Source organism: Borostomias antarcticus (assembly GCF_949987555.1).
Source record: "Borostomias antarcticus genome assembly, chromosome: 5".
NCBI classification, from domain to species: domain Eukaryota; kingdom Metazoa; phylum Chordata; class Actinopteri; order Stomiiformes; family Stomiidae; genus Borostomias; species Borostomias antarcticus.
In genome coordinates this window covers 4,653,026-4,678,431 of record NC_140238.1, presented here as the reverse complement: position 1 = coordinate 4,678,431, position 25,406 = coordinate 4,653,026, and the positions used below count along the sequence as shown (strand labels likewise).

The following is a 25,406-nucleotide window of genomic DNA, read 5'->3' as shown; positions in this document are numbered from 1 at the left end:
CAAGAATGGGAACAGTTTGCGGAAGGCCCTTTTTTTCCTTTGTTTCAGCATGACTGTGCTACAAAGCAAGGTTCATAAAGGCATGGTTGGGTGAGGTTGGTGTGGAAGAACTTGACTGGCCCTCACAGAGCCCTGACCTCAACCCCATCCAACACCTTTGGGATGAACTAGAACGGAGACTGAGAGCTAGGCCCTCTCATCCATCAGTGTCTAACCTCACAAATGCTCTTCTGGATGAATGGGCAAAAAATCCCACAGACACTCCAAAATCTTGTAGAGAGCCTTCTCAAAATATTGGAAACTGTTATAGCTGCAAAGGCAACTCCATATTAATGCCTATGAATTTAGAATGAGATGTCATAAAAGCTGTAGGTGTAATGTGTAGGTGTCCCAATACTTTTATCCATACAGTATACATATCAGTGACTTGCATATCAGTGGATAACATTGAGGTGACGTGCAGTATCCAATCAAATAACGACTGTAAGGAGCCTTTATTTACTTTCCACATTACATGAAGCAGCATGTTTATAACATGTTTATAACAAGACACCTTAGTCTGGTTGTGGTCCTGTACATCAGTGTATAACATGTTTATAACAAGACACCTTAGTCTGGTTGTGGTCCTGTACATCAGTGTATAACATAAACACCTTAGTCTGGTTGTGGTCCTGTACATCAGTGTATAACAGGTTTATAACAGGACACCTTAGTCTGGCTGTGGCCGTGTACGTCAGTGGATGTGGTTTAATATCCTGGGTGTAGATGTTCTGTGTTAACCAATCACGGTCACCTGATGCCGTATCCCTGATCTGAAGCCACAATCTAGAGTTACCATTTTACTAGATCTCATATCAAACTTGCAGGCATGGGTCATTTTACGGCTACAATAACAGGTAAACAGGATGTAAATCAAATGCATTTATTTGATGTATTTATTAAACATTTTTTAGCAAAACAATAATGTACAAAATGGACGTTTCCAGCCGAGTGGAATGATTGAGTTGCAGACGATGGCAGGATATCGAGAGTCCAGCTGTTTGTCCTCCTCGCTTGGCCTCTGTAGTTTTGTGTGCAGTGTCTTTCCAGGACCAGCGTAAAGTTGCATACGGATTTAATTAAACAGCAGCATTCCTTGTCCTTCTTTAGATCAACAGTGGATTTGGACGAGGGACTTTGTGTACAAGCATGTCCAAACAGAGCGTGTAGGTACACAGTGGGGCTACGCTACTCCCTCCTGAGCTGAAAAGTGCTTCTGACACGTCACGATACTACAGAGCTAAAGACGTGTTTTCATGATAAGGAAGGTTTTGTGCAAATAAATAATGGGGGAATGTGATATGCCAGCATGCCAGTGCACCAGCTAGTGCCAGGCAACTGTCCTCTATAGAATTAATTGTTTAAAATGCTTACAGTACATCAACACTGTCCACCTGTACACTTATAGTGAAGAAACTAACAGTGAGTTATCCAGTCAGTCAAAGTGTTTTGTTTGTTCGGAAAATCTATCTTGTTCCTTTTTCCAGTGCCTTAGCACACCAACAAGGCATCGGCAGAATGTGAGAATACCTCTGCCAGGCGTGTCCTGAATACCTGCCGACAGCTCAGTGACTGAATATTTCCCAATGAGCCTTTCACTGCTCTCTCACCCACCTCCCACGTACAACCCCTGACAGAAACACAAAGGAATGTTGAAATAAACTTGCTTAGTACGTTCAAATGTTTTGCTGTGGTTGCCCATTCAATTTTTGAGAATTAAATGGTAGCATTGCTTGTACTTTTGGCTCCATGGCAGTGGAAGCTGACTTTGTAAAATGAAGCCTTAGCACTTGTAAACGTCTTAAGTCATGTCTCATTCAGGCTTTGGATATTGAACGTCATTCCAAAGTCTAAAAGTCTTTCTCCGTGCCACAAAAGAGCATGTGGAGTTTTAAGGGAGCACTTGTCTCTCACAGTCTCTCTGGAGGCTATGCACAACCAGGGTAGACTATTGAGGCCAGGCCCGGTTCTGTGGCGGCGCTGGTTCTGGGCTCCGGACCTCTGGGCTCTGGACCTCTGGGTTTCGGACCTCTGTCCTACATAGAGGACAGGTTAGGCGCTGAGGCACGCACGGCAGTAAACCTGCAAGCAGACTTGAAGGCAGGCTTGGCTTTAGGATTGAGCGGAGGTTTCTGGTCCAGTCTGCTGGACGAGGGCAGGGTGCAGTTGTTCGAGGAGCCGTTCCTTTTCTTGTAGTCGTCGTCCTGTAAGGCCACCACCCTCTCTTGCCTCTTCATCTTCTGCGCGATGCGGGCGAAGCGCTTGGAGACGAGGTAGATGATCTCGCAGATGTTGAGGACGATGCAGAGGGCCGAGGCGCCCACCATGAAGTAGGTGAAGACCTTCTTCTCGGTGGGGTGGCCGATGTAGCAGTCCACCAGGTTGGGGCAGGGGGACACCTCGCACTTGACCAGCCTGGGCAGGTAGAAGCTGTCGTAGATGTGGTGCAGGATGTAGAGGAAGGCCACCTCGATGCCCGTCTTGACGAAGAGGCTGAGCATGTAGGTCCACCACAGGCCGCCGTGCTTCTTGCCCGTGTTGTTGTACAGCTTGGTGTTCTCGCCGTGCTTGGCGCGGTACTTGCGTTCGCGTTCGTCACGGTACGCCACGTGCATGACCACCATGAAGGAGGGGCAGGTGACGAAGATGAGCTGCAACGCCCACAGGCGGATGTGGGAGATGGGGAAGAAGTGGTCGTAGCAGACGTTGGCGCAGCCGGGCTGCTTGGTGTTGCAGTCGAAGTCCTTCTGCTCGTCGCCCCACACGCGCTCCGCCGCCACCACGTACACCATCACCCGGAACACGAACACCACGGACAGCCAGAGACGGCCGAACGCCGTGGAGTACTTGTTGACCCCGCTGAGGAGGGCTTGAAAGGTCTTCCAGTCCATGGCCTTTGGCTGGATGTGACCGGTCTCTTTTTTTTTTTTTAGATGTCCCTTGTCCTGTAACTATGGGTCAGCCTAAGAAGACACGAGAGAGAGGATGGGTCAGTGGAGGTTGTTATTAAGGGAAACATCAGATTTCTACCTTCATCCCTTTCGGCAACTTCACCAATAACAGTCACTTTATGATGAAACGTTTTGCTGCCTTCTAGTCGGTCAATCTATATGATGCTCAACTAATGATAAAAGTGCAAATGTAATCATGACCATCATTTATTTTGATGCTGTGATCTACATTATAATGTATGCGATGACATGGCTATATTTGGGGTGTGGGCTATTCTGAGAATCATGTTCAGTGATCAAAAATAAAAAAAAGGATTCATTGATTGATATTGTTGGACATCTACAACCAGGGGCTCTCTCCCCAAGTAAGTGTTCACTACTGATAAATCACTATAAAACCCACCAGTCACTCAAGAGTCAATCCAGTCATCCTCAGATGACTCAAACTATTGCAGCACTGTATGTGTCAGACCATAGAAAAAATATTATATGCCACTGAAATAATTTTGTCTCTGAAGTATTGTAGGCTCAATTGTTTCATTGTTTCAACAGATGTGAGACGTTTCCAAAGAAAAAATACTAACAACTATCTCTTCAAAATACTCTGAAGATTAGGCCTAAAGTTGTGGGAGACCAAATAATCAAATAAAGTAAAGTACTTAGAGACTCCATCAAAATTATTTTTACGCATAACTATAACCAACCATAACCATTACGCATAAAGAGTCAATTTTACTATTTCGAGGAAAAAATAAAAGAATACAGCTCACATCAAAATGCTGAAATAAGGAGCCAGCATGCGCAGTCAAGTGATACTTTCAACTTACCAAACGTGCGTCAATACATCGTTGAGACCACGGATAGCGAGCAAAAGGTATTTAACAGTAGTTTTTAACTGCTTTGTTGTCTATTGGCTCGTCTTTATTTTCGTTAAAATGTCTGATAAGTCCGCTCGACAGGTAGAGTGCCACACTCTTGAGAAACACGTCTTGGAGTGTGCTTGTGGGTGTGGTTAAAGAAGACGTGGTAGGCTATAACAATTGAGACCCAGATGTGTTTTCCTCTGGAATACGTAGCCAACTCTTTTTCATGACAGACAGACACACAATAAAATACGTAATTAATGAATTACTTATCAAAGCTACCCATTTTCCTACTGGAATTAAGTTAATTAAATCAGTATATATTTTTGTTTCCTTTGAAAAAAAAAAAAAAGTATGGTGTCTATAATCCACTTATGAATTATGGTCTATATTTTGATATATTTCTGTGCACACATTACACATTACAAACAATGAGTTTATACATAGCTACTGTAAAGAGAAAGGATCAATAACTTGATGAAATCTATCAACATGTTATAGATCATTTTCTCTTAACAGTCACTAATCATCTGAGACTGTTCTTTGTGGACCAATCTTGGTGTTTCGGCTCATTTGTTTATTTATTTCCTCTCTCCCGTCGCCAGGAAAACAGTTTCTCCCTGTTGAAACGTGTTGCAGGATGTCTACTAAGGTACAGTAAGAAGCCACCACACCCTGAGGTGAAAAGGAGTTTTTGTTCTCCTGCTGACTCTTACCCCAGACTGGTGGAGAGCTTCAAAGAGGTGACTGCTGCTAGGCAACCTTTTATTATGGGGTGTATGCGCGTGGAGGCGGAAGGGGTGCAGTGAGGGGTGTGGTTGTGGGTGTGTGAAGGGGGACAATATACTCAAATCAGCAAGAGAATTCAAGTGCCTTACATAGCTTTTCAGGAAGGCAAAGCAATTATCATGTTACCTGTTACCTAAGATACCTGACATTTCCTTTGTGTTTCTTTAACCTATACGCTAGCAAAGTTGCTGTAGGAAACAATAGATTAGATGGATCAAATTTCTCTTATTCCAGAGTAATCTTAACCTATCAACTCATAGGAAGGTCAGAGTTGTAAAGTTGTTTATCACCCCATCCTGAAGCTTACAGGAGCATAAACTTGTATCCAGTTGATGATACCACACCCGACCACCCTCTTTTACAAGCTAACTTTGGTTACGCCTGTGGGAGATAAGCCTTCCTATTCAAATTTTATAAGTGCACTATATTCACAAGCAAATCCTTGCTGGATTATTGATTATTTAAGATTATTTGTGGGAAACTCAAAACTCACAAATGCCATTAATAAATCAGAGAGAACAGGTTTCTGAGATAAAGAACCCTCATGTTGGAACATATACAGTGAATGATACAAGTTTGCTTCAATGAAATTCAATGAACACTGTTCATTGTGTATCTATTACAACGTATGCAGCCTTGCAATTGTTACTCTGGGACAGCACAACTCCCAGTCTATCATTATATTGAGTCCATTTGAGAAGAATATATCCACAAAAGTAAAACCATAAGAGGAAGTCGTCACCAAACCAATCCGGCTACTCCTGCCCTACTGCTTTCTGCTACTGGGGTTTTGGCTCACTGCTCGGTTAAAAGACATTAGCCATTGTTCTACTAATTGGCTCTAATTCTAATTCTACTCTCCTAGGAATGTGATAACATATGCCCTAGCACCACATTTGAGGAAGCGAAGGGGGTGGAAAGTTCCTTTTTGGCTCCAGATGAAGAACTGGTCTAGGCAGTCTGGGGCCCACCTGGAGGAATGCACCCCATGACTCAGCCTGTGTGAAGCTACGTGTCTCCACACGCAAACAGAACACAACCGGGGAGAATATCTCTCACTATTCTGCTGTGTGTTTGTACAGTCCAGTGGGCAGTGGAAACAAGCGAGTGTTGGCATGAAGGAGAGAGCTGGGGAAGAAAGAAAAAGAACACCACACAGCCTCGCTGCTTTTAAAGTACTTCACTCCCCCGACTGCACAGCTTGTCCTGATTCAAAGGAATGAAAAGATTCCCACCGGTCTTTGATTACAACTAAAAGCATGTGGTTCACTTCACACCATGTGAAACTGCAAGTGAGTGTGTGTTTTCACCTTTAAAACACATAGTCCTCTGTCTCTTATCTCCCCCTCCTGTAAACAGAGGAGTTCCCTTGTCACAGACTGTCCCTGAGAATGACAGGTCAAATTCCTCCACTGGGAGGATCTTCTCGCCCTTAATGGCAGATCAAACTGGGGAGTCGGTGAGAACCCCACCTCTGTCTTTATGGACGTCAGCCTACCAACACAATGGAGGTTTCTTGCTATTATGAATTGTGCCCCCTGCGTCAATTGTCTAGTTCTGTAGTTTTGGAAGATTGTAACGTACGTGTTGAGACCAGTGCAACGATTGTGACATGGAACTGTGGGATTGTGTCTGATATTGGCGTCTTATATGGTATCCTTTGCTCCCTTGTCGGCCTCTGAGTTCAAACACAACCCTTGATGTAATTCTTATGCAATATGCTTTAATGTAACATTGTATAAAAACAAAACCGCTGTGCTGTTAATGTGATACGGAAATACACCATCACTGTTCACATCTTAGTAATACACACTGATATATCAACAGCTGTGTTTACAAATAGACACTGTATAAACTCTTCAGCTGGCTTTGTACAGTACTTACAGTATACACACAGTATACTGTTCCTCAGATCCTTAGAACATCACATACAGCGTCATACAGAACAGTTATATTATCAGCACAATGTTCCTTTATATACATCATTTATGGTCTAACAACATTGGGATGGTCACTGGTTTCAGTCCAGAGAACAAATGCTTTTGCTTAAACACGATGTAGTAGAAGTGCTATGAACAGCAATGGCGTAGTATCAATGTGGAAAAGGTTCAAGTCAGTAATCACTGACCAACCACAGCAATGGTGTGAGGTGTGGCAGTGAACAAATATGAGGAAATATTCCTTTGTCAAACCCAAGCGCTTGAGAAACTTTCCTCTCCACATTAAGGGTGATTTTCCTCTGTAATCAACCTGCAAGACCATGGATGAATCATACAGATGGGTACATCGTCAACACATTCTCTTGTTTTCATGCCACATTCATCTGTAAACACTACATTCCCAGCCCCAAAACTACTTTTGCAGTAATGGTCAACTGTTTGCATGTTCCATTTAGACACAGTACAGTGTTTGGCTAGCATTATTGAGAAAATCCACAACAACGTTGTTATTGTTCAAGACTTTAAGGTTCTCCCACTGGAACTCAGGTACTGACTAGACAAGTCTTTAATGTCTAGGAAGCCCTGGAGATGTTGGGCCTCTGCATTGGAGATGAACGATATCTTCCCATGTCCTGCAGGTCTATCTACTGGTCCATCCCCTTTGCATACAATGTCTCATAGAGTCAATGGTCAGTCTGTAGCTCAGGCTACAGCGACGCTGCTGTATGCCGGGGCTGGACTATCCTTGCGCGTCAGCCGGCGAGGGTTGGACTCTTGGAGTTTCCCGTTCTGGACACCGACTAGCGAGGTAGCGGCCAAGGCCACCTGGCGCGAGCTCTGGATGGAGGTGAGGCACTCGCGGCAGCGCTTGCCCACCAGGTAGAGGATCTCGAAGAAGGAGAGCAGTATGCAGGCCAGGCTGGTGGCCACCATGAAGATGGTGAAGATGCGCTTCTCCGTGGGCCGGGCGATGAAGCAGTCCACCTTGTTGGGGCAGGGCTTCTGCTCGCACTTGATGAGCGAGGGGAAGTCGTAGCCTTCGTAGATGCGGTAGAGCAGGTACACGAAGGTGGTGTCCACGCCGATCTTGAAGACCAGCGTCAGGACGTAGGTCCACCACAGGCCGCCGCGCTTCTTGCCCGTGTTTTTGTAGAGGCGACGGCAGTTCTCGCCGTACTTGAGGCGGTTCTTGCGCTCGCGCTCGTCCCGGTATGCCACGTGCATGACCACCAGCAGTGAGGGGCAGGTGACGAAGATGAGCTGCAATGCCCACAGGCGCACGTGCGACACGGGGAAGAAGTGGTCGTAGCAGACGTTGTGGCAGCCGGGCTGCGCCGTGTTGCACTTGAAGTCCTTCTGCTCATCGCCCCACACCTTCTCAGCCGCCACGACGAAGACCAGCACCCGGAAGAGGAAGACGATGGACAGCCAAACGCGCCCGAACGCCGTGGAATACTTGTTCACGCCACTGAGGAGGCCCTGGAGGAATGCCCAGTTCATGGTGAGACTGACTCACCGTCTTCCTCTCTGACGGATGTTAAGATGGAGGAAAAGATATCAAGCCAAGGCAATAAGGCTCAGGAGCATTTCTTTTTCTGCAAAGACACAGAAGGGACACAGACAATTCATATCGGGGAAGCTGATAGCATTCAAATAGATTAGATGGCCTTACAGGATGTATGAAACAGGTAGTTTAATGTTTGCCGAGTTTAATGCAGGTTTACTGGTGATGGATGATGGTTTACTGTGCTCTAAACAGCCTATATGAAGTCCTTAAAGCGCGTCAGGCAGAGAACTGCATCTCAACTTCTCTATTGTGAACAAAAAGGTTTGTTGACGCGACACAAGAATGCAAGTAATTATTTCTGGGTGGGAGGGAAGAAAAGGAAAAAGAAAAAAAAAATCGTTTCGATTACTCTAAAACGAACCAACAGACACTCAAAAATAAAAATACAACAAAACACTCAAATCGTACTCCGTTCTCAATGAAATTGAGAATACAACTTGTATCAGCAACATTTCACCAGCTTGCCGAGAAAATTATAGAAAGATACAAACGAGTGATCTGGAAAAGAAACATCATGTAGCCGAATTACTTACTTTTACTAGTATTTGTGAAGAAGGGGCCGTACCGTTTTCCGTCGCGGCAGATCTCACAGAGCTCTGGCCAAGAACACGCTGCGGTGACTGACTGCGCCCCCAACGATTTCTCAACACGGGACGGGAGTGAAGAGTGGGTGGAGTTCACTCATCACCCACCCAGGTGTGAGGAGGACGAGTCAGCTACAGTTACTGTAGGCCTACACCTTCTGGCAATATCTTCAGGCAGCAACTGCAGTTTTGCAGGTCTTACAGGTTCGAAAACGCATTTGTAGCAACACTGAACTGGTTATTAATCAAAATAGTAAAATTAAAATTCTGCTTAAATGTGTGCCTAAAGTGATCATTGGCTCCTGTAACACTTTGCCTGACAAAGGTGAGTGAAAAATTGAAAGAATTTTTTTGATTAATTAGAAAAGTGTTTATTGGAGTATTTACATTACAGAGAGGGTGGGGCAATAAGAAAAGTTAGACAAAAGTACAAAATGCTAATGTTGACACTATCACTCTGCTGCCTAACATTGACATACTCTCAGCGCATCTCTCAGCAAACACACACACGCACGCACACGCACTCTTCAGCCCTCTCATTCAAACTCATTCCCCACAGTCCGAGATTATCACTTTCTGTTTCGGTGTTGACACTTTTTTCATCACTCTGCTGCCTAACATTGACAACAGTGCATCTCTCACCACACACACACAGACGCACACAGTCTTCAGTCCTCTCATTCAAACATATTCCCCACAGTCCGAGATGATCACTTTCTGCTTCGGCTTGCCTTCTTTTGTTCCCTCAGCCTGGAAGAACAGGGAGAGAGCCGTGGTTCATAGTGTTTTAGCACAGGGCTTCATCCGGCTTAATACCAGACAAATTAAGCATGCAGAACTCAGCCATTTTGATTTCCTAGCTTTCCCTTCACCGTCCCCTCCCTGCCCTCACCTCCATGGCACGGACCACCTCCATGCCCTCCATCAAATCGCCGAACACCACATGCTTTCCGTCCAGCCAGTCCGTCTTGTCGCAGGTGATGAAGAACTGGGAGCCGTTGCTGTTCGCCCCAGAGTTCGCCATGGAGAGCTGCCCTGTGGACACAACAGAGGATTGGCATGTTCAGACCGACGTCAAGACTCTCAACTTTATTAATAGAGCACTTTAAAACAACCACAGCTGAAACCAAGTGCTGTACATAAGTAATCTTAAAAATAAAACGTAAAACAAACAATAAAAAAGCAAAAAAAAACAATAAGAACAAGTAAAACAAGAGCAAAGTCTCATGCTGGGTTGAAAGCCAAGGAATAAAAAAAACCCACGACAGACGCCGGCCGATCTCGCACCATTCACCCCCGCTGCCCTTTTAACACAGACCCACACTCGTCTCTCACCAGGGGCAGTGTGCTTGAGGACAAAGTTCTCGTCGTCGAACTTGCGCCCGTAGATGGACTTGCCCCCCGTGCCGTTGTGGTTGGTGAAGTCCCCTCCCTGGCACATGAACTGGGGGATGACGCGGTGGAAGCAGCTGCCCTTGAAGCCGAAGCCCTTCTCGTGCGTGCACAGGCAGCGGAAGTTCTCCGCCGTCATGGGCACGATGTCGGCCCGGAGGAGGAAGCGCAGTCTCCCCGCTGGCTTGTTGCCGATCTTGATGTCCATGTAGACCTGGGGGTTCACCCTGCCCTTCTTAGCCGGGGGCTCGCCCTGCACACGGCAACATCATCTCAATTAAACCGGACATAACGGATGTGCGTGTTCTGTATGGGATTTTACTCATATCCTGGGAGATTCTAACAAAAAAAAGTGAATAAATGATAGATATTCACAGTTTTAAATCAACGCAGCACTAAGTAAGATGCGCATATGATTACCCGAGTTAGACTCGAACAATAACACACATTGCCCCGGAGGTACGGAGTCATAATAGTAATGCCACAGATTAAGTTGTGTGTTTTTCCCGGCCCAACCCTTTCAAACACACACACACACACACACACACACACACACACACACACACACACACACACACACACACACACACACACACACACTACCTCCTGTGCTGTGGTGCTGACGGTCTCCCCGGCTGCCTCCTCCGCCCCGGCGTCCTCGGCGGTCTTTCCTGAGAACTTCTTTAGCCAGTCATCGTCTGACCACACTGGGGAGGGAATAACATGCAGCTGTCAACGTCTGCCCAATAACCATGGACTTCAACAACATGTCAACAACATGTCATAGAGCCATTAAGTCTCCATTTAGATCTAGCATCTAATGAGTCACCTGGACGAGAAGAGCCTTCTTTGATCCTCATGGGTTTGGCGATGTTTACCCTGATGGTTCTGCCAAAAAGCTCAGACTCATTCTGTTAACGACACGAGAAAACCAAAGGGCAAAGCGATATGGCGATGAGCTCGATGGGGTTGTGAATAGCCTAGTTTATATTTAGTAAAGTGTAGAGATCTTACCCCAGTGGTATTAAACCAGATAATGGTGTTTCACTCACCATGTTATCAATAGCAGCAGCAGCATCCTGAGGAAGATGGGGACAGCAAAACGTCACTATCTGACCAACACACAGTAATGGTCCACCAGGTGGCGACATATGCTTCACCTTTTCAATTGATACATACTTTTAAAATAATTATTCTTATTAACTGTATGTACTTACTTCTGCCAATTCAAATTCAATAAAGGCAAACCCTCTGTGCTTTTCTGTAAAATAAATAATCAGATTAGAAACAATTAGAGCGTCTTCTATCTGGACTAATGGCATAGGGCTGACTGTACAGGGTCTCAAGCTGTATCACAAAGGTTAGATTGCCATAAAGCACCTGTTTCATAGTCTAGAGGAATCTGGATGTCTGTGATATCACCGAAAGGAATGAAGGCCGCGTGCAGCACCTTTTCGTCGACCTCTTCTGTCAAACCACCTATGAAAGCAATACACATCATTTATGAGCAATCTCTTTGAGTAATTATATCACAACATAATGATCAGCGAAGAAAGTGCGATTCCCCAAACTCAGTATTCACTTATACAACTCATTCAATGAGTTAAGACAACCTCCGCGGCGAAGCACAATTACAATGCTCGTCACATTTGCCTCTTTATCAATAATCTAGTCTGCCAATTGACTTACTGCTTCATTCACTATACGTAACGTGTCTATTTTATGTAATAGTGGTATATTCCACGATACTATACAACAATAAAATCCTTATATCGTAAGTTTTGTATCGCTTTGCTCACCAATATATAGCACTCGTTTGGTCGCCGCCATCTTGGATTTAAACTTTAACCCCTAACCCCAACAACTCCTCATTGGTGCATTGCGACCAAGACCCGCCCCTTTTCCTTTGATTCAAGCTCGAGCGCCACCTGTTGTCGTTGGGAAAGCTCTGCCCCATGTATTTATGTGCACATTCACAGTCAGATATTCTGAAATATATAGTTATATGTTCTAGGACAGTTTTATTCTGGTTTATCTCTGGTGCAGTTTCTAAGCAGAATAAAATGTTGTCTGGATAATCTTTGCCACCAACACAGGCTACAATACTAAATTAATGAGCAAAGCAATGCCCAGGATTTTTTAAGGCCACAGAGAATATCAAACAGCCGACTCAGTTTATTAATTAGCCCGCATCCTGATTTCTGTATGTGATCAATCATGTACAGTTTACATAATACTTGATTAATGGTATATGTGCCTGAAGTAAAATAAGTTGTTGGTAACGTGACCAAGAAACAAAACAAGAATGCTACATTTTAGAAATATAGGGTGAAAATGTCTGTTTGCAATCAATTGTGTGTTGTTTTGCGAGAGAGACACCAGACAATGTTGTAAACTTGATATATTCATCCCTTTATTGAGAATACCACACCACCCATGCTAACAAGATGGGATGGAGGAATCCAATAGTTCAAATCAAATCATCAAACAGAAAACATCCAAACAAAGAAATGGAGCAAAGCTAATTTTCCTTATAGAAAAAGGGTCTCTTCAGGGCCACAAAATGAAGGGCCTCAAGTCAAAATAATGTGCTAAATGTTTTTGTTGATTTTGGTATACAGTTTAAAACTATTACAGCACTATGAAATATTTAAGTACTGTAATATTTTTCAAAATGTTCAAGTATGTTTTTAAAAGTCTTTTTCTGTTTTTATAATAGATTTTTTGTTTTGCATAATGTAAGAGAAATCCCACGAAATCTAAGCCTGTGTGACAATCTCTCCCCGTCTCTTCTCAGTCTAAGACCTGAGGGAAAACAAAATGTATTAGTTCCACTTCATACCAAAATCAATTTGAGACAGTATTCTGTCATTAAATTCACTATAAGGAATATTGCATGTTCCACAAACACCATTATCCATTTTAGGTCAAAGGCTAGTGACATTCAAATAGCGTAAAACTCAATAGGACGCTTACACATCAGGAGGTGGTGGAAGCAGTGGTTGTGGTGATGACTCCCACTTTCTGGGTGGCGTCCTTCTTTGCCTGATGGGCCTGAAGCACGGCAACTGCCTCCTCAACCTGCGCACACACACACACGCAAACACGCACACACACACACACACACACACACACACACACGCACACGCACGCACACACACACACACACACACAGAGAAAGAGACAGAGGTTACAGCAGGGAGGTCACAACTTCCGACAAAACTCTAACAATAAAATCATTCAAGCCGATCAGCGAGGAGGTCACATCTGCTCAATTTGACCTTGGAGCGCAGAGATTCGTGCGACTCGAGCATGTGCAGCAGCTCAGAGTTGTCGATCTCCAGCAGCATCCCGGTGATCTTCCCTGCCAAGCTGGGGTGCATGGCCTGGATCAGGGGGAACAGGCGCTCCCCTGAACGAGAGAGAAAGAGAGAGAGAGAGAGATAGAAAGAGAGAGAGAGAGGGGGGGGGGGGGGGGTTGAAGCTCAAAATGACCAAACAATGCTTTATCTATCTGCGATTCTATAGGACCAAGATGCACCAAAAGCCTAAACGTGCGTCAGGACGTACCGAGCATCTGCTTCTGCTCCTGGGGGGGCGCGGCCGCGAGCATGGAGGAGGTCAGGGGGTCCTGGCCCTGGACGTGCACGGCGGGCTGAGCCTGAGGGAGGCAGAGACAGAGGAGGGAGGAGGGGGACAGTGAGGCGGACTGTGACCCCGACCGGCCCGGCCGTCATGTTCACGTGAGGAGGTTCTGTGCGTGTCCTACCTGCTGCAAGGCGATTGGCTGCACCACCTGAGGGGTGATGTTGCGCACGCTGGTGGCGTACTTATAGGGCGGCATGGCGCGGGGGGTCGGGATGGAGGAGGGGCGGGGTCCCATGGCCTGGCCGGCGCCTAGACGTGGGGGGGCGAGGAAAGAACAACGCTGAAACCTCGCCACGCCGCGCACCCAGAGTACGGCTAATCGCAGAGGCACTTGGGAACGGAACGGAGACTCCGTTTCAACAGTGATCGACCAATCGGTATTGGGAGTGAGGTCGGTAGATACGCTGTTGCACGGACTCGTCACCATTCTTACCCACACTCTGTGCTCCGGCGGGCTTACCTCGAGGGCCCTGGGCGCTGGCGCCGGGAGCCAGGTGTCGCAGGCCGGCGCGTGGGCCGGGCTGGCGGAGCGTGTTGGGCATCCCCTGGAAGCCGCCTAGGGGAAAGGGGAGGAGGGGCCCGGGGTCAATACACAGCAGGGCGGACTGTGGCGTTTAAACTGAACAAAATTAGGACATTATGGTGTTATCAGTGCCAGGGTGCCAGCATAGATTAAGAGCATATCAGTTTGGTCTAGGAGGGCACTGATCGCACAACAAGTCAGTTTATAAGGGCCACCTAAAAATAACATCTCCTGTCCAGGCCATTTGCCTGGTCTCTCTAAGAGTGCTAGACCACTAATAGACGGAGTCAGAGTTCACAGTTATTTATGATGGCGTCTGGTCATCCGCACCTTGGCCTCTGCCTCCCTGCTGCTGCCAACGGGGGTTGGGCCGCATCTGGGCCAGCTGATTGGGTGCGTAGTAGGTGGTCCGATTCTGGGTCTGGGGGGGTCACGCGCATAGACATATGGTTATGCTATTGCACTTCATATATTCAGTAATATATTCCAGTTTTGCCTCAGAGAGCTCATATTACTGATATCACACAACTGACTCACCCACAGAAATGACATCATTTCAATAGTACACAATGTGTACCGTTAAACATTTCAGTGTGTACATCATGGTACCCATATCCTGTTTTACGACAAATAAACCAACATGAACTTGAACAGTTCAACATGGTTTTAAGTAGGGCTGTTGTGAATCATACTTCCAAAAGAGCGACCTCTGGAACCTCAAAACATACCTTTTTAACATTGCTTTTACCATATAGCTTTACTTGTTTTAATATCTTTGATTTTCTTTTAAATCTGTCCTCACTGTGTTCATGATATGATTTATGTTTTTATATCCATCTCTTATGGAAAGCACCCTGTGCTAAATTGATTTGTATGAATGGTGCTCTATAACTAAAACGACATTGACCCCAGGCCCTCCTCACCTGTGGGACTGCTGGCATGAAGTAGCCGCTGGCGGGCTGGAACTGGTTGATGATAGCGTTGGCCGGCATGGCTCTCATTCCGGCGATGCGCTGCATGTACTGGTTGGTCAGGTGGGCCTTGCGCTCCTCCTTGCGCTGCGCCAGGGCCACGTAGAGGGGCTTGGAGCCCACGATGCGGCCGTTCATCTCCGTCACGGCCTTGGTGGCCTCCTCGGGGGAGGAGAAGCACACGAAGCCGAAGCCCTTGGAACGGCCCTCCTCCAGCATGACCTGCGGGCAGACGAGTCGGACGTCTTGGTGAATGTCTTAGACTCAACTTGGTCACCTTGTAAAGTTACGCAGATGCCGGTGTGATAGAACAGCTTTTAAGGGGAGACACTACAGTTGAATAGGATTTGTTTTTTTCCTTTAAAGATATCCTCATGAATTTTTACCAGTTTAATCTTCACATCAAGATAAATGTTTTTTGTATTACACTTTCTCTCTCAAAAAAAAAAAAGTTTAGGTATGCAAATTAGGCAATAACTCATTAAATATGCGTAAATGTGCATATATTTCGGTACCTACTATCTAAACAATGGATAAAGGCAGGCTTAAAGTTTTACTTTTGTTTTGACAATATACTAAAAACTTAAATATTTACAGCTGGGTTTGTGAATACAAGCTTATTTTCAAAAGATATTGAAAAAAGACTCCTTTTTTGGCGTATTTTTAGACACGAAATGCAACCTAAAATTAAAAGACAACAAGATATTCACAATTCCAGCTGTAAATATTTGCAGAATACATCTGAGAATCAGTATGTAAAGTTTAGTGAATGCACCTGCCCTGGAAGTTGAGATAGCAGGTACCGAGTGACGTCAGGTACTGAAAAAACATAGTTTTAAGAAAATGGCCGATAAAGATAAGCATGATCAATTCTGCTTGTTTCACAGGTACAACAATTTGAAAAATAGCCGTTTTTTATCAAGTCTCGCCATTTCTCTGTTAATGTAGTGATAGTATACATGTTATAGTAGAAGAATATAAAAAAAACAGAAAATTGAAGTTGGGAAGAAAAAACACCATTTTGACTGTAGTGTCTCCCCTTAATATATTCCATTCTCTTTACCTTGGCACTAGTGATGGACCCGAATGGAGTGAACTCCTTGCGCAGCTTCTCATCGTCAATGGTGTCGTCCAGGTTCTTAATGTAAAGGTTAACGCCCTGAAAGAAGAAATGAAGGCGTGAGCCACCGTACTCATGTGCACGACCTTCAGCCTTATCAACATGGCTGCCCTCTGACTCTCTCCCCCGCCCCCTGCAACTTTTGCACTAAACTGACTCTGCACTGACTTTCTGTAGTCCAATTGCACTGCTACCTTTTGTACTATGTTTGTATCACCTGTCATGCACTGTCCTGTCCTTACACTTGTCCATTGTATATTGTTGTAAGCACCATGGTGTCAGGAAAATAAATCATATGTATGTAAAGTACAATTAATTCAGATTCTGACAAAAAAACCTCTACTACAGTAGTCTCACAAAACAGCACTCCTCGTCTCACAGCGAATGACGAGTGAAGTAAGTGGTAGACGATGAAGCCAGCTAGATCAGTATTTCCGTTTAGGATTTGTATTCTGATATGGATATCTCATGTCAGAGGAAGAGTGGAGCCGGCAGACCTGGTAGCGGCTGATTCTCTCCTGTTTCAGCAGCTCAAACTTCCTCTTCAGCTCGGCCTGGCGCTCCATCTTCTTCTGAGCACGTCCCACAAACACCGTCTTGCCGTTGAGCTCCGTGCCGTTCATCTCCTCAACGGCCTGAGAATGAAATCATAGTAATTAACTACTGTACAATAACAGCACACACAAACGTACAAACCATACATGAGCCCCGATCGGCAGTACCTGGTTGGCGTCCTCGTGTTTCTCGTAGCTCACGAACCCGAAGCCCCTGGACTTGCCGCTTGGGTCGGTCATGACTTTCACACTGAGTGTTCTGCCTGCAGGGGTCAAATGGTACAAAATCAGAGCCATATCTACAGGTACATCACTAAGTTCTTCACTGGAATACAACGGACTTGCGACAAAGTGTGACTAATCCCAGGAACTGGGGGTGTAAAATGTTCCTGTCTCATTTTACCGTATTTGTCGAACATTTCCTTCAGGCGGTCATCGTTCATATCGTCCCCAAAGTTCTTAATATAGACGTTGGTGAACTCCTTAGCCTTGGCCCCCAGCTCGGCTTCCCTCTCTTTCCGAGACTTGAAACGGCCCACGAACCTGCACACGGAGGCAGAGCAGAGATACGGCTCTTGTAAAGCAGTCCAGGGCAGGAATGTAGAGGGACCAAAACCCAATTTTTGTCCCCCACCCGATGAAATCGAGGAGGGGGGGGGGGGTTATATTAATTTTATAATGTACATTAGTGTGTGTGCAGAGGATAATTAATTAGACCCCTGTACATTAGTGGTTGTGTTTGTGTGTGTTCGTGCATTCGTTTGTGCGTTCACCCGTCATGTACCAGAACCCACCACAGTGGGGCGCTCGCCACAATTCATTTTTCCCATTGCCAAGTAGATTTTGGCTTGTACATAATAAAATCACACCCAAGTGGTGAAGTAAGGTTCATGAGCAATCTCTACTGCCCTCTGCTGGTATGCAAAGGTATTAAATCTCATGCTACAAACAGATACAGACAGACACACCTGTGCCGTATAGAAGCGGCTGCACTGCTTAAAAACCATGCTTAGTGTCACAGTCACAGTATAAACTATCCTACTCATCGGGAGCCCGTCTACTTTCTAAATCCACAGAGTTCAGAGCTTGAGGTGTTTTTGTAACTCTTTTGGTACTTCTCCAAAGTAGAACAAACTCCAAAGTAAGCACCTTGAGATTTGTCCTGCATTTTAAAGTGTGCTATATATAAATAAAATTCCTTATTATTATTATAATTATTATTTCTCTTTGGTGTTATTAGACCCTGTAGAATGCATTGAGCAGATCCCCTATGGCCGCAGTAGCCCTGTACAGACAGCAGAGGGAGACCTATACAGAGCAATCATAGTTTTATAGGATCTTGTCCACAAATACATGCTTACATTTTAGACCAAACAAAAATATGATGATATTATATGCTAGCTCTATAGAGAAATCTAAACTAGAAAAACCCACTCCACTGACACGTTCAACAACTGTACATGCTGACGACATGCATCATGGGTGAATGGCGACTGGTTGACTGTGTCCTTGTTCTTTCTGTCTTCTGTCTGATCTCAGTAAAAATGTTTTCAGGCTCCTGGGTAGGGCCTCTCAACTCAAGTGTGATAGGCAGAACAATTCAAAGAAGCCATTAAAAAAAGATTGTGAATCATACTTCCAAAAGAACGATTGAAGCCTACATATTCCGATCCCGATGCATTTCCAATGCACTCCTCTCCGAACCTTTACTGTCTTCCTTCACAAAACTACTGAAATGTGTTGGCATTCCAGCTTAAAAAAAAACATAAAATACATTTTCATCAGTCGAGGCCTTCTCAAAACATTGAACAACCTTTTAAAAAAAGACTATAAAACACCATTCATAACGCCACACCCAGGCACCTATGTGGTCTGCTATACAGTATCCAAGAACAACACGGCGCGAGGACAAACACATTTCCTGGTCCGATACTTGGGGGTGTAGAGGGACAGAGGTCCAGAGAGTGAAGCTGAGGACCAGATGATGTTTATATACCTTTAGGCAGACCTCTCCCCATCCGTGTTCCCGTATTGCATTCCTGCATTCGCCGTGTCACTAAAACACACAAGCGTGGTTACACACACACACGTACACACACGCAAACAGGCAGGCGGACGAACAGACAGACAGACAGACAGACTGAACTGACGCTCGGCTGAGTGGGGATTTTGGAAGGACCGCCGAGAGTGGAAGTGTTGTGTGTGTGTCTGTGTGTGTGATTCAAAGTTAATCACCCTCACAGCTGCTAGGGTCTCGCTATTAGTAGTGTAATTAACACAAACCACGCAATGCAATTGTAGAACACAGAGTGAGTGCAAAGGCAGATACACAGTGATGAACAGGTGCATCACATCCGTGAACTCCGAGTCGTACAATATTTGTTCACTCTTTCTCTGCTCAACTCGCGCAACACATACTCATTCAACTACATAACAATTAGCAGCAATTCCTTTCAACTCGGACACTTCAGCGCGACAGGATACATTAAACATAGACAGATATCTGGAGACTGGTAAGCTTCCTCCAATATCACATCAATCGCTGGACCTCACCGACTCATATCAACGGCGAGCTATTCTAGCCTGCCTCAACTGTCAAAAAAGTGAAATCCTAATTTGAGCCCCCTCCCTCCGACCCTCTCCTCCTCTGTGATCAGACACTCACACCTTGCGGTCGTTCAGGAGCATGCCGTTCATCTTCTCGATGGCCCGGTCGGCGGCGTCCTGCGTCTCGAAGTGCACAAAGGCGTAGCCCTTCGACCCGTTTTCATCACACACCACCTGGTCCGAGCAGGACAGAGAACAGAGAGGGAGCTGTTATGATATTGTACTGTACACTGATCGCCTTTTGGGAAATGCAGTTCTTTCGTTTCCTCAACACTGAGAAAACTACACTGGTCAGACTGTGAAAGAATATATTAGGACAAGATGATAGTAGGGAGCTTTAAGGTGTGCTTCTCTACTGCAGTACTAAATTAACCTGTAGGCATCGTCTCCATTCCTACCTTGCACGACAGGATGTTGCCGAAGGCGGAGAAGGTGTCATAAAGTGATTTGTTGTCGATGGTCTTGTCCAGGTTCTTGATGAACACGTTGCCCACCCCGGACTTCCTGAGGGAGGGGTCTCGCTGGGACCACATGATTCTGATCGGCTTTCCTTTCACCACGTCAAAGTTCATGGTGTCCAGGGCTCTCTCCGCTGTGTTACGGTGGGGGGGGGGGGGGGGGGGGGGGCAGGGTCAGAGGTGAGAGGGCAGCGGGCAGAGACAGATGGTCTTGCGTCACAACCAGGAGCCAAAAGCATCTCAATCCCCACGGTGTTGACCTCGACATGCTACAGGTGATTTATCACAGGGCCCTGACCCTTTCAGACCTGGACACAGCGCATGCTGTTGTGTAACGATTTCCACACACCACCGTCACAATCCACCATCGCCCATTTCACTACCGCACTATGCCAAAATAGTGACCGCAGAGATGGAAGCAGAACATATCTAGTGTCATACAGCTGTAGCTACCGCCATGCGGCTAACGGGCGGGCCTAGCTGTCCCTCCATTCCAGAATGGCGCGTTCGGGCTACACCTCGTGGCTGATGAGTCAGTAGTGCAGCTGTGTCTGCGAGTGGAGCTCAGGACAGCTGCAGCCGGTCAGGCGGGTGCACATGGCGCCCGCGCTCACACTCAAGACGGTTGAGAACAGCGGTACGTTGTGGGGCCACATGCTGGAGCCTGACCTGGGCAGGTCAGAGTTAAAGCTCTGTTACAATATCAACACGACCTGACTGGAATCAATGTCTCAATGCGTGTAATAGCCTGTCTCTCTCACTGACTTGTCTCAAATTCTTTTTTTTTTAATGGTTAGTAGTACTACGTCGACTACTACAATGTAATTAATCATTCTCCATGCTCATGTGCCGATTTCCCTGACCTTACTTGCCCTTTTTCACACTTTATTTGCCCTCCCACCCTCTCTATCATGGCTCCCATGTTCATCTGGGCACACATGCCAGCCAGAGAGCTTCCCTTTGTTCCCGTCACTCCACAGTAACACAGCGCCCCGGCTTTAGAGCTAAAAATGTCTGATAAACAAAACGGAGCTGACTTGCGTCTGCTGGCATCAGCAGTTTGCCCTGCAATTGTACTTCACAAACCGCTCACTGCTCAGAGAAGGTGTGTGATAATGAACTGTGTGCGCACGTGTGTGTGTGTGTGTGTGTGTGTGTGTGTAGTGGGTCTAATTCTGGAAGGTTCCAATGGGCAGATCTGATTTTTTTTTTTTTAATCAAGTGTCATTGGTGTTATTGGGCTTTGAGGAAAGAAATATAGAAAGCAGTACACTAATGGCAAACATGATTGACAGGTCAGACATCACTCACTACCTAAAGTAAATCAAATTTGAATTGTCCACTCACAAGCCAAGTCATTGACTGTCAAACATTTATCTTAGAAGACACAAATTCTTTAGATATTACTGACAGGCAGAATGTGGTCTGCCTGAGTCTATATTTAGAGTGGGGTCCTGAGAGCTATGTGCGGGCATGGAGTGTGAGTTAAGCATTCTCTACCATTGATGGGAAGGAGACAAATTCAACCAGAATGTTCAGATGAGAAACACCAGGTCTAGCAACTGTTTACAATGCCGCTGTGACATGATGAAACCAAGTTCCAGTGAACAGCCATCATGGCTACTCAGAATCACGAAGGAGGATTCCCCGCCTAAAATAAACCCTTACACACTCGAGTTACAACATTAACATGAACTCCAGACTGGGCAGTAGGAAGATGTGACATAAAACTGGACTTTTTATTTATTTATATTGGTGTTTGTGTGTGTGTGTGTGTGTGTGTGCGTGCGCATGTGTAAGAGCTAGCCATTCTCCCACCATAACCCTACACCCAACCCCCACCAAATGACCACTTTTGCCCATTTCTTCACAAGCTCACACACATTAGTGACACTTTCAACACTATTCACTGTAAATGGCCCAGTAGCCTCTTTTAACAGTCTGAGTCTACATTGCCTGTCTTGCAGTGTTTTATGGACAGATACGTTGTGACAGGTGGTCAGTGTTGACACAACAGCCAAAATGTCCCACAGATGTAAACACTTTCTAGACACACACACACACACACTACACAACCCACATTTACTCAATCATCTATTTCCATAGTCCCAAAGCCAAACATGTGATATGGAGCACAGTAGCCTACTGTATATGAAAAGTGAAGTGCCTGACTTCTACTAATAACAGGATCCAGAGCTTGGACTCTCCATTCAAATATTGGAAATTCTTCAAGTGGACTTCCATGAATGAGTTTGTGGGTGGATTCGGGAGCAAAATGACTGTAGTAAGAAATGACTGTGATATTAATAAAATGTCCCTGCAAAACAAGCTACATAACCAAGGTTTAGAGAAAATAAGTTTGATAGTGTGAACAGTTAAGGCTTTCTCTAGATGCCCTGTAGAAATTAAAGACAAATCCCATCGTAGGATTGACTCTCTCATTACGTTGATTCGTTCATCAGATTACACATACACGTGTGTGTGTGTACGCACGCACACACACACACACGTCCCAAAACCACGAGCCATTGTTCAGCCGGTTGCCCCTGTTCTTCCCGTGAAACTCAGGAGGGAGGCAATGGGAATTAATTTCACTACAGAACTATCTGTCCCCTAGTGGCCCTTTAAATAGGCGTAGAAATGGGTCATCTGGGTTAGGCAGTGTGGAATTGCTGGAGCGGCTCTCTGACTGCTGCAGTGCTGCCGGTTCATATGGAGAGGTGGACACAATCACAGGTCAGAATATAGGTCTGCAAGTGTCAGGGAACCCTGGACGTTGCCTGTAACAGTCACACAACCTGGGTCATTCGGTCCATTTTGGGTCAAATGGTCACCTACAGTAATCTGTGCATGCTTATTAACATGCTACTAGAGTTGGTCAATGTGCAATGAATGGAACATGCAGTTGTTTATGATTGCATGTTTCCACAGCTAGTTGGAACATATCTTTCTATCTATGCAGTAGGCCTACAGAGTGTTTGCAAAGAATTAGTCCATAGGACATGAGGTTGGGAGCTGTCCGACTAAACAGGGCTATAGGCTTTCACAGAAAACTTGACAGAATGCACACAGGCACAGTATCACAGTTAATGCACGTCTATGACATACATTCACAGAATAAACAGACCATGACCATAATTGAGATACATTATTGCTTACCGTCAGCTGGTTGAGAGAAATTGACATAGGCATATCCAAGAGAGCGCCGGGTGATCATATCACGGCAGACTCGGATAGACAGAACCGGTCCGGCTGGGCTGAATTTTTCATACAGCATAGCCTCCGTGATATCGGGGTGCAGATCGCCAACATAGAGAGAAGCCATTGGATAACTCCCCGCGGTCGATGTGTTCATTTCCCGGAGTTCACACTATAAATGAATGCGATTCCCCACTGAATCTCTGTTTGAATTGTTCTCCGGAGTCGAATTCGTGCTAAATAATCACTAATACTGAAACGTTCTCTGGCAGATCGACTTGCTCGATCTACAGAAGTTTTGTACGACTCGCTGGTAATAAAGGAAAGAATGACAAGCTTGAGAGCAGTGGTTTTCGGCGTCCTTTAAAGGTTTGTCCTGCTGTTAATTATCGACAACTTCGGGTTAAGTCCGAGGCCTGTTTTTGTTTTAAATAAAGAAAAAAAATATTTTTTTTTACGATTTATATTTTCAATTACTGTACTTATTTTTATTAAGATTTTATATATTTTGTATTTTTTATATATTTTTTTCTTTTTTTAAGTTTTTGAATAACAGTGAGTTAGACACTCACGGTTGTTTTGTGGCCGGGGAAAGAGACTGCGTGAGAAAAGCATGTGCACTTTATAGTGAGTGCGGTGCAGAGGAAACAGTAGCCAGGGACGAACTTGGGATAGGTCGGAGAAGGAAAAAAAAATAAAAGCGCAGCGTGCGGTGTAAAAGGGAGAGCGACCGTGTACTGTCACAAGCACCCGACTGAGCTGCCTACAGCGACATCTGGGTGTGACTGCACGGGGGTGATTGATCGAGGGAGGATGAAGCGTAGCCTATAGTCCTAACGGCAAATATTCTGAAAGTTGTTCGGTTTTTACACCAGCGGTGGATAAGAAGTGGGTGTGTCTGGATCAAGGTGTCCCTCGACTAAACTAGGCCTACTGAGCAGAACTGTGAACCTTAACTAACTCAAGCTCTGAATCAGAAAAGTTACCAGGGTCTATATGAGGAAAGTAACCAGAAACAAAATGGGTCATGCATGTATTTTATTCAGTTAAAGTCCAGTTTTCTACTCCGCCTTGTCCAGCCGCCTGCAGAAAGAGAAACAAACATGTTAAACGGGAATAGGCTACATGGCAAATCTTAATACAATGTGTGAAATGTAAATTGACATTCAAATCAGTAAATTGGCATCCAATCAATACAAGTGTACAGTTCTAAAGTTGGATGCGCTGAGGCCAAGTAAAAAGCATTACCTCAGCAAATCCAGGAATGATGACACCAGGTCACTCTGGCCAATCCCCAGCCTCTCGTCTTGAGCCTTACCCTCCGTCCCACACTTTCTGATCTCCTTCTCCCCAGGCATCTTCACCTCTTCCTCGTAGCTCAGTATCTGGGAACCATCCGAGGCTTGGGACACCTGCACCTTTGAGCGAAACACGGAGCTCCCAGTAGATCCTGCTTCTACTTTCCTCTCCTCGGTCTCCGTCTTCCTCACAGCCTCTCCATCCATCTTGTTGTAGTCATACAGATGATCATGTAGCCCATTCAGCATGTAGTCAACTGGCAGTGGCTTGTAGCCCTCATCCACTGCTTTGTTAGAGGGAATACTCGTCCTGGGTACATTCGTCCTTCCACCCCACTGCTTTCTATGGGACTCCTCAATGAAAGATGCCGTCTCCAGATCTAGAGGCATTGTCCATTCACCGATCACAATCTCAGCCCCCGTGAGCCCCTTGCCCGTTACGGACTCGGTAGGCGAGGTTCTCTTCTGTTTAGTGGCTAAAGGGGCCCGCTGGGTGGACTGGTTCTCCTCTGAGGCAATATTTAGTGAGGCGGGACCCCGGGCTGATTCAGCTGGTGCGTCGCTCTGCATGGAAGAGGCTGGAGAACGAGATGACCCCAGGCTTACATCAGCGTTGACCTGCAGCTGTCCTGGCATCCACAAGGTCAGGGTTCCTCCCTGGTCCTGATTGATGATCACCACCTCTGGGGGAGAGGACCAGAGGGCTTCTGGGACAACATTCCTCTCCAGGTAGCTACCAGAGGAGGCCCCCGATGCTACCCAGCCTGGAGGTCCACTAGGGCCTGCAGAGTCAGACTGTGGGGTGGAAGAGGGCCTGTATCCAGACACGACTGTTGGGCTACTGGAGTCAGACTGCACAGGACTGGCTACTGGGGGACTGGAGGAGTTGACAGACTCATGGACT

At 45.7% G+C, this 25,406-nt stretch overlaps 3 protein-coding genes across 3 annotated transcripts; all 3 read right to left on the bottom strand.

Moving 5' to 3' along the window:
* Window positions 1-2,075: 2,075 nt before the first annotated feature.
* On the bottom strand, window positions 2,076-8,082 carry LOC311309209 (uncharacterized protein; the record flags this gene model as incomplete). Its single annotated transcript, XM_084438389.1, has 2 exons — window positions 2,076-2,990; window positions 7,294-8,082. The coding sequence occupies 2 exons, from the start codon at window positions 8,080-8,082 to the stop codon at window positions 2,076-2,078; spliced, it is 1,704 nt and encodes a 567-aa protein (XP_084294515.1).
* Window positions 8,083-9,135: 1,053 nt separating this feature from the next.
* ppie (peptidylprolyl isomerase E (cyclophilin E)) lies at window positions 9,136-11,962 on the bottom strand. Its single transcript, XM_084439162.1, has 9 exons — window positions 11,925-11,962; window positions 11,506-11,604; window positions 11,343-11,386; window positions 11,178-11,204; window positions 10,955-11,036; window positions 10,729-10,832; window positions 10,069-10,378; window positions 9,626-9,768; window positions 9,136-9,483 (listed from the first exon to the last, which is right to left on the bottom strand). Exons 1-9 carry the CDS (start codon window positions 11,953-11,955, stop codon window positions 9,415-9,417), a joined length of 909 nt encoding a protein of 302 aa, XP_084295288.1. The 5' UTR covers window positions 11,956-11,962; the 3' UTR covers window positions 9,136-9,414.
* Window positions 11,963-12,646: 684 nt separating this feature from the next.
* On the bottom strand, window positions 12,647-23,716 carry pabpc4 (poly(A) binding protein, cytoplasmic 4 (inducible form)). The gene is made up of 15 exons (XM_084438713.1): window positions 23,166-23,716; window positions 19,947-20,140; window positions 19,607-19,722; window positions 17,345-17,484; window positions 17,110-17,204; window positions 16,885-17,022; window positions 16,331-16,426; window positions 15,220-15,489; window positions 14,627-14,717; window positions 14,234-14,329; window positions 13,895-14,022; window positions 13,696-13,786; window positions 13,407-13,537; window positions 13,102-13,206; window positions 12,647-12,930 (listed from the first exon to the last, which is right to left on the bottom strand). The coding sequence occupies exons 1-14, from the start codon at window positions 23,359-23,361 to the stop codon at window positions 13,105-13,107; spliced, it is 1,884 nt and encodes a 627-aa protein (XP_084294839.1). The 5' UTR covers window positions 23,362-23,716; the 3' UTR covers window positions 12,647-12,930; window positions 13,102-13,104.
* Between the last annotated feature and the right edge of the window lie 1,690 nt (window positions 23,717-25,406).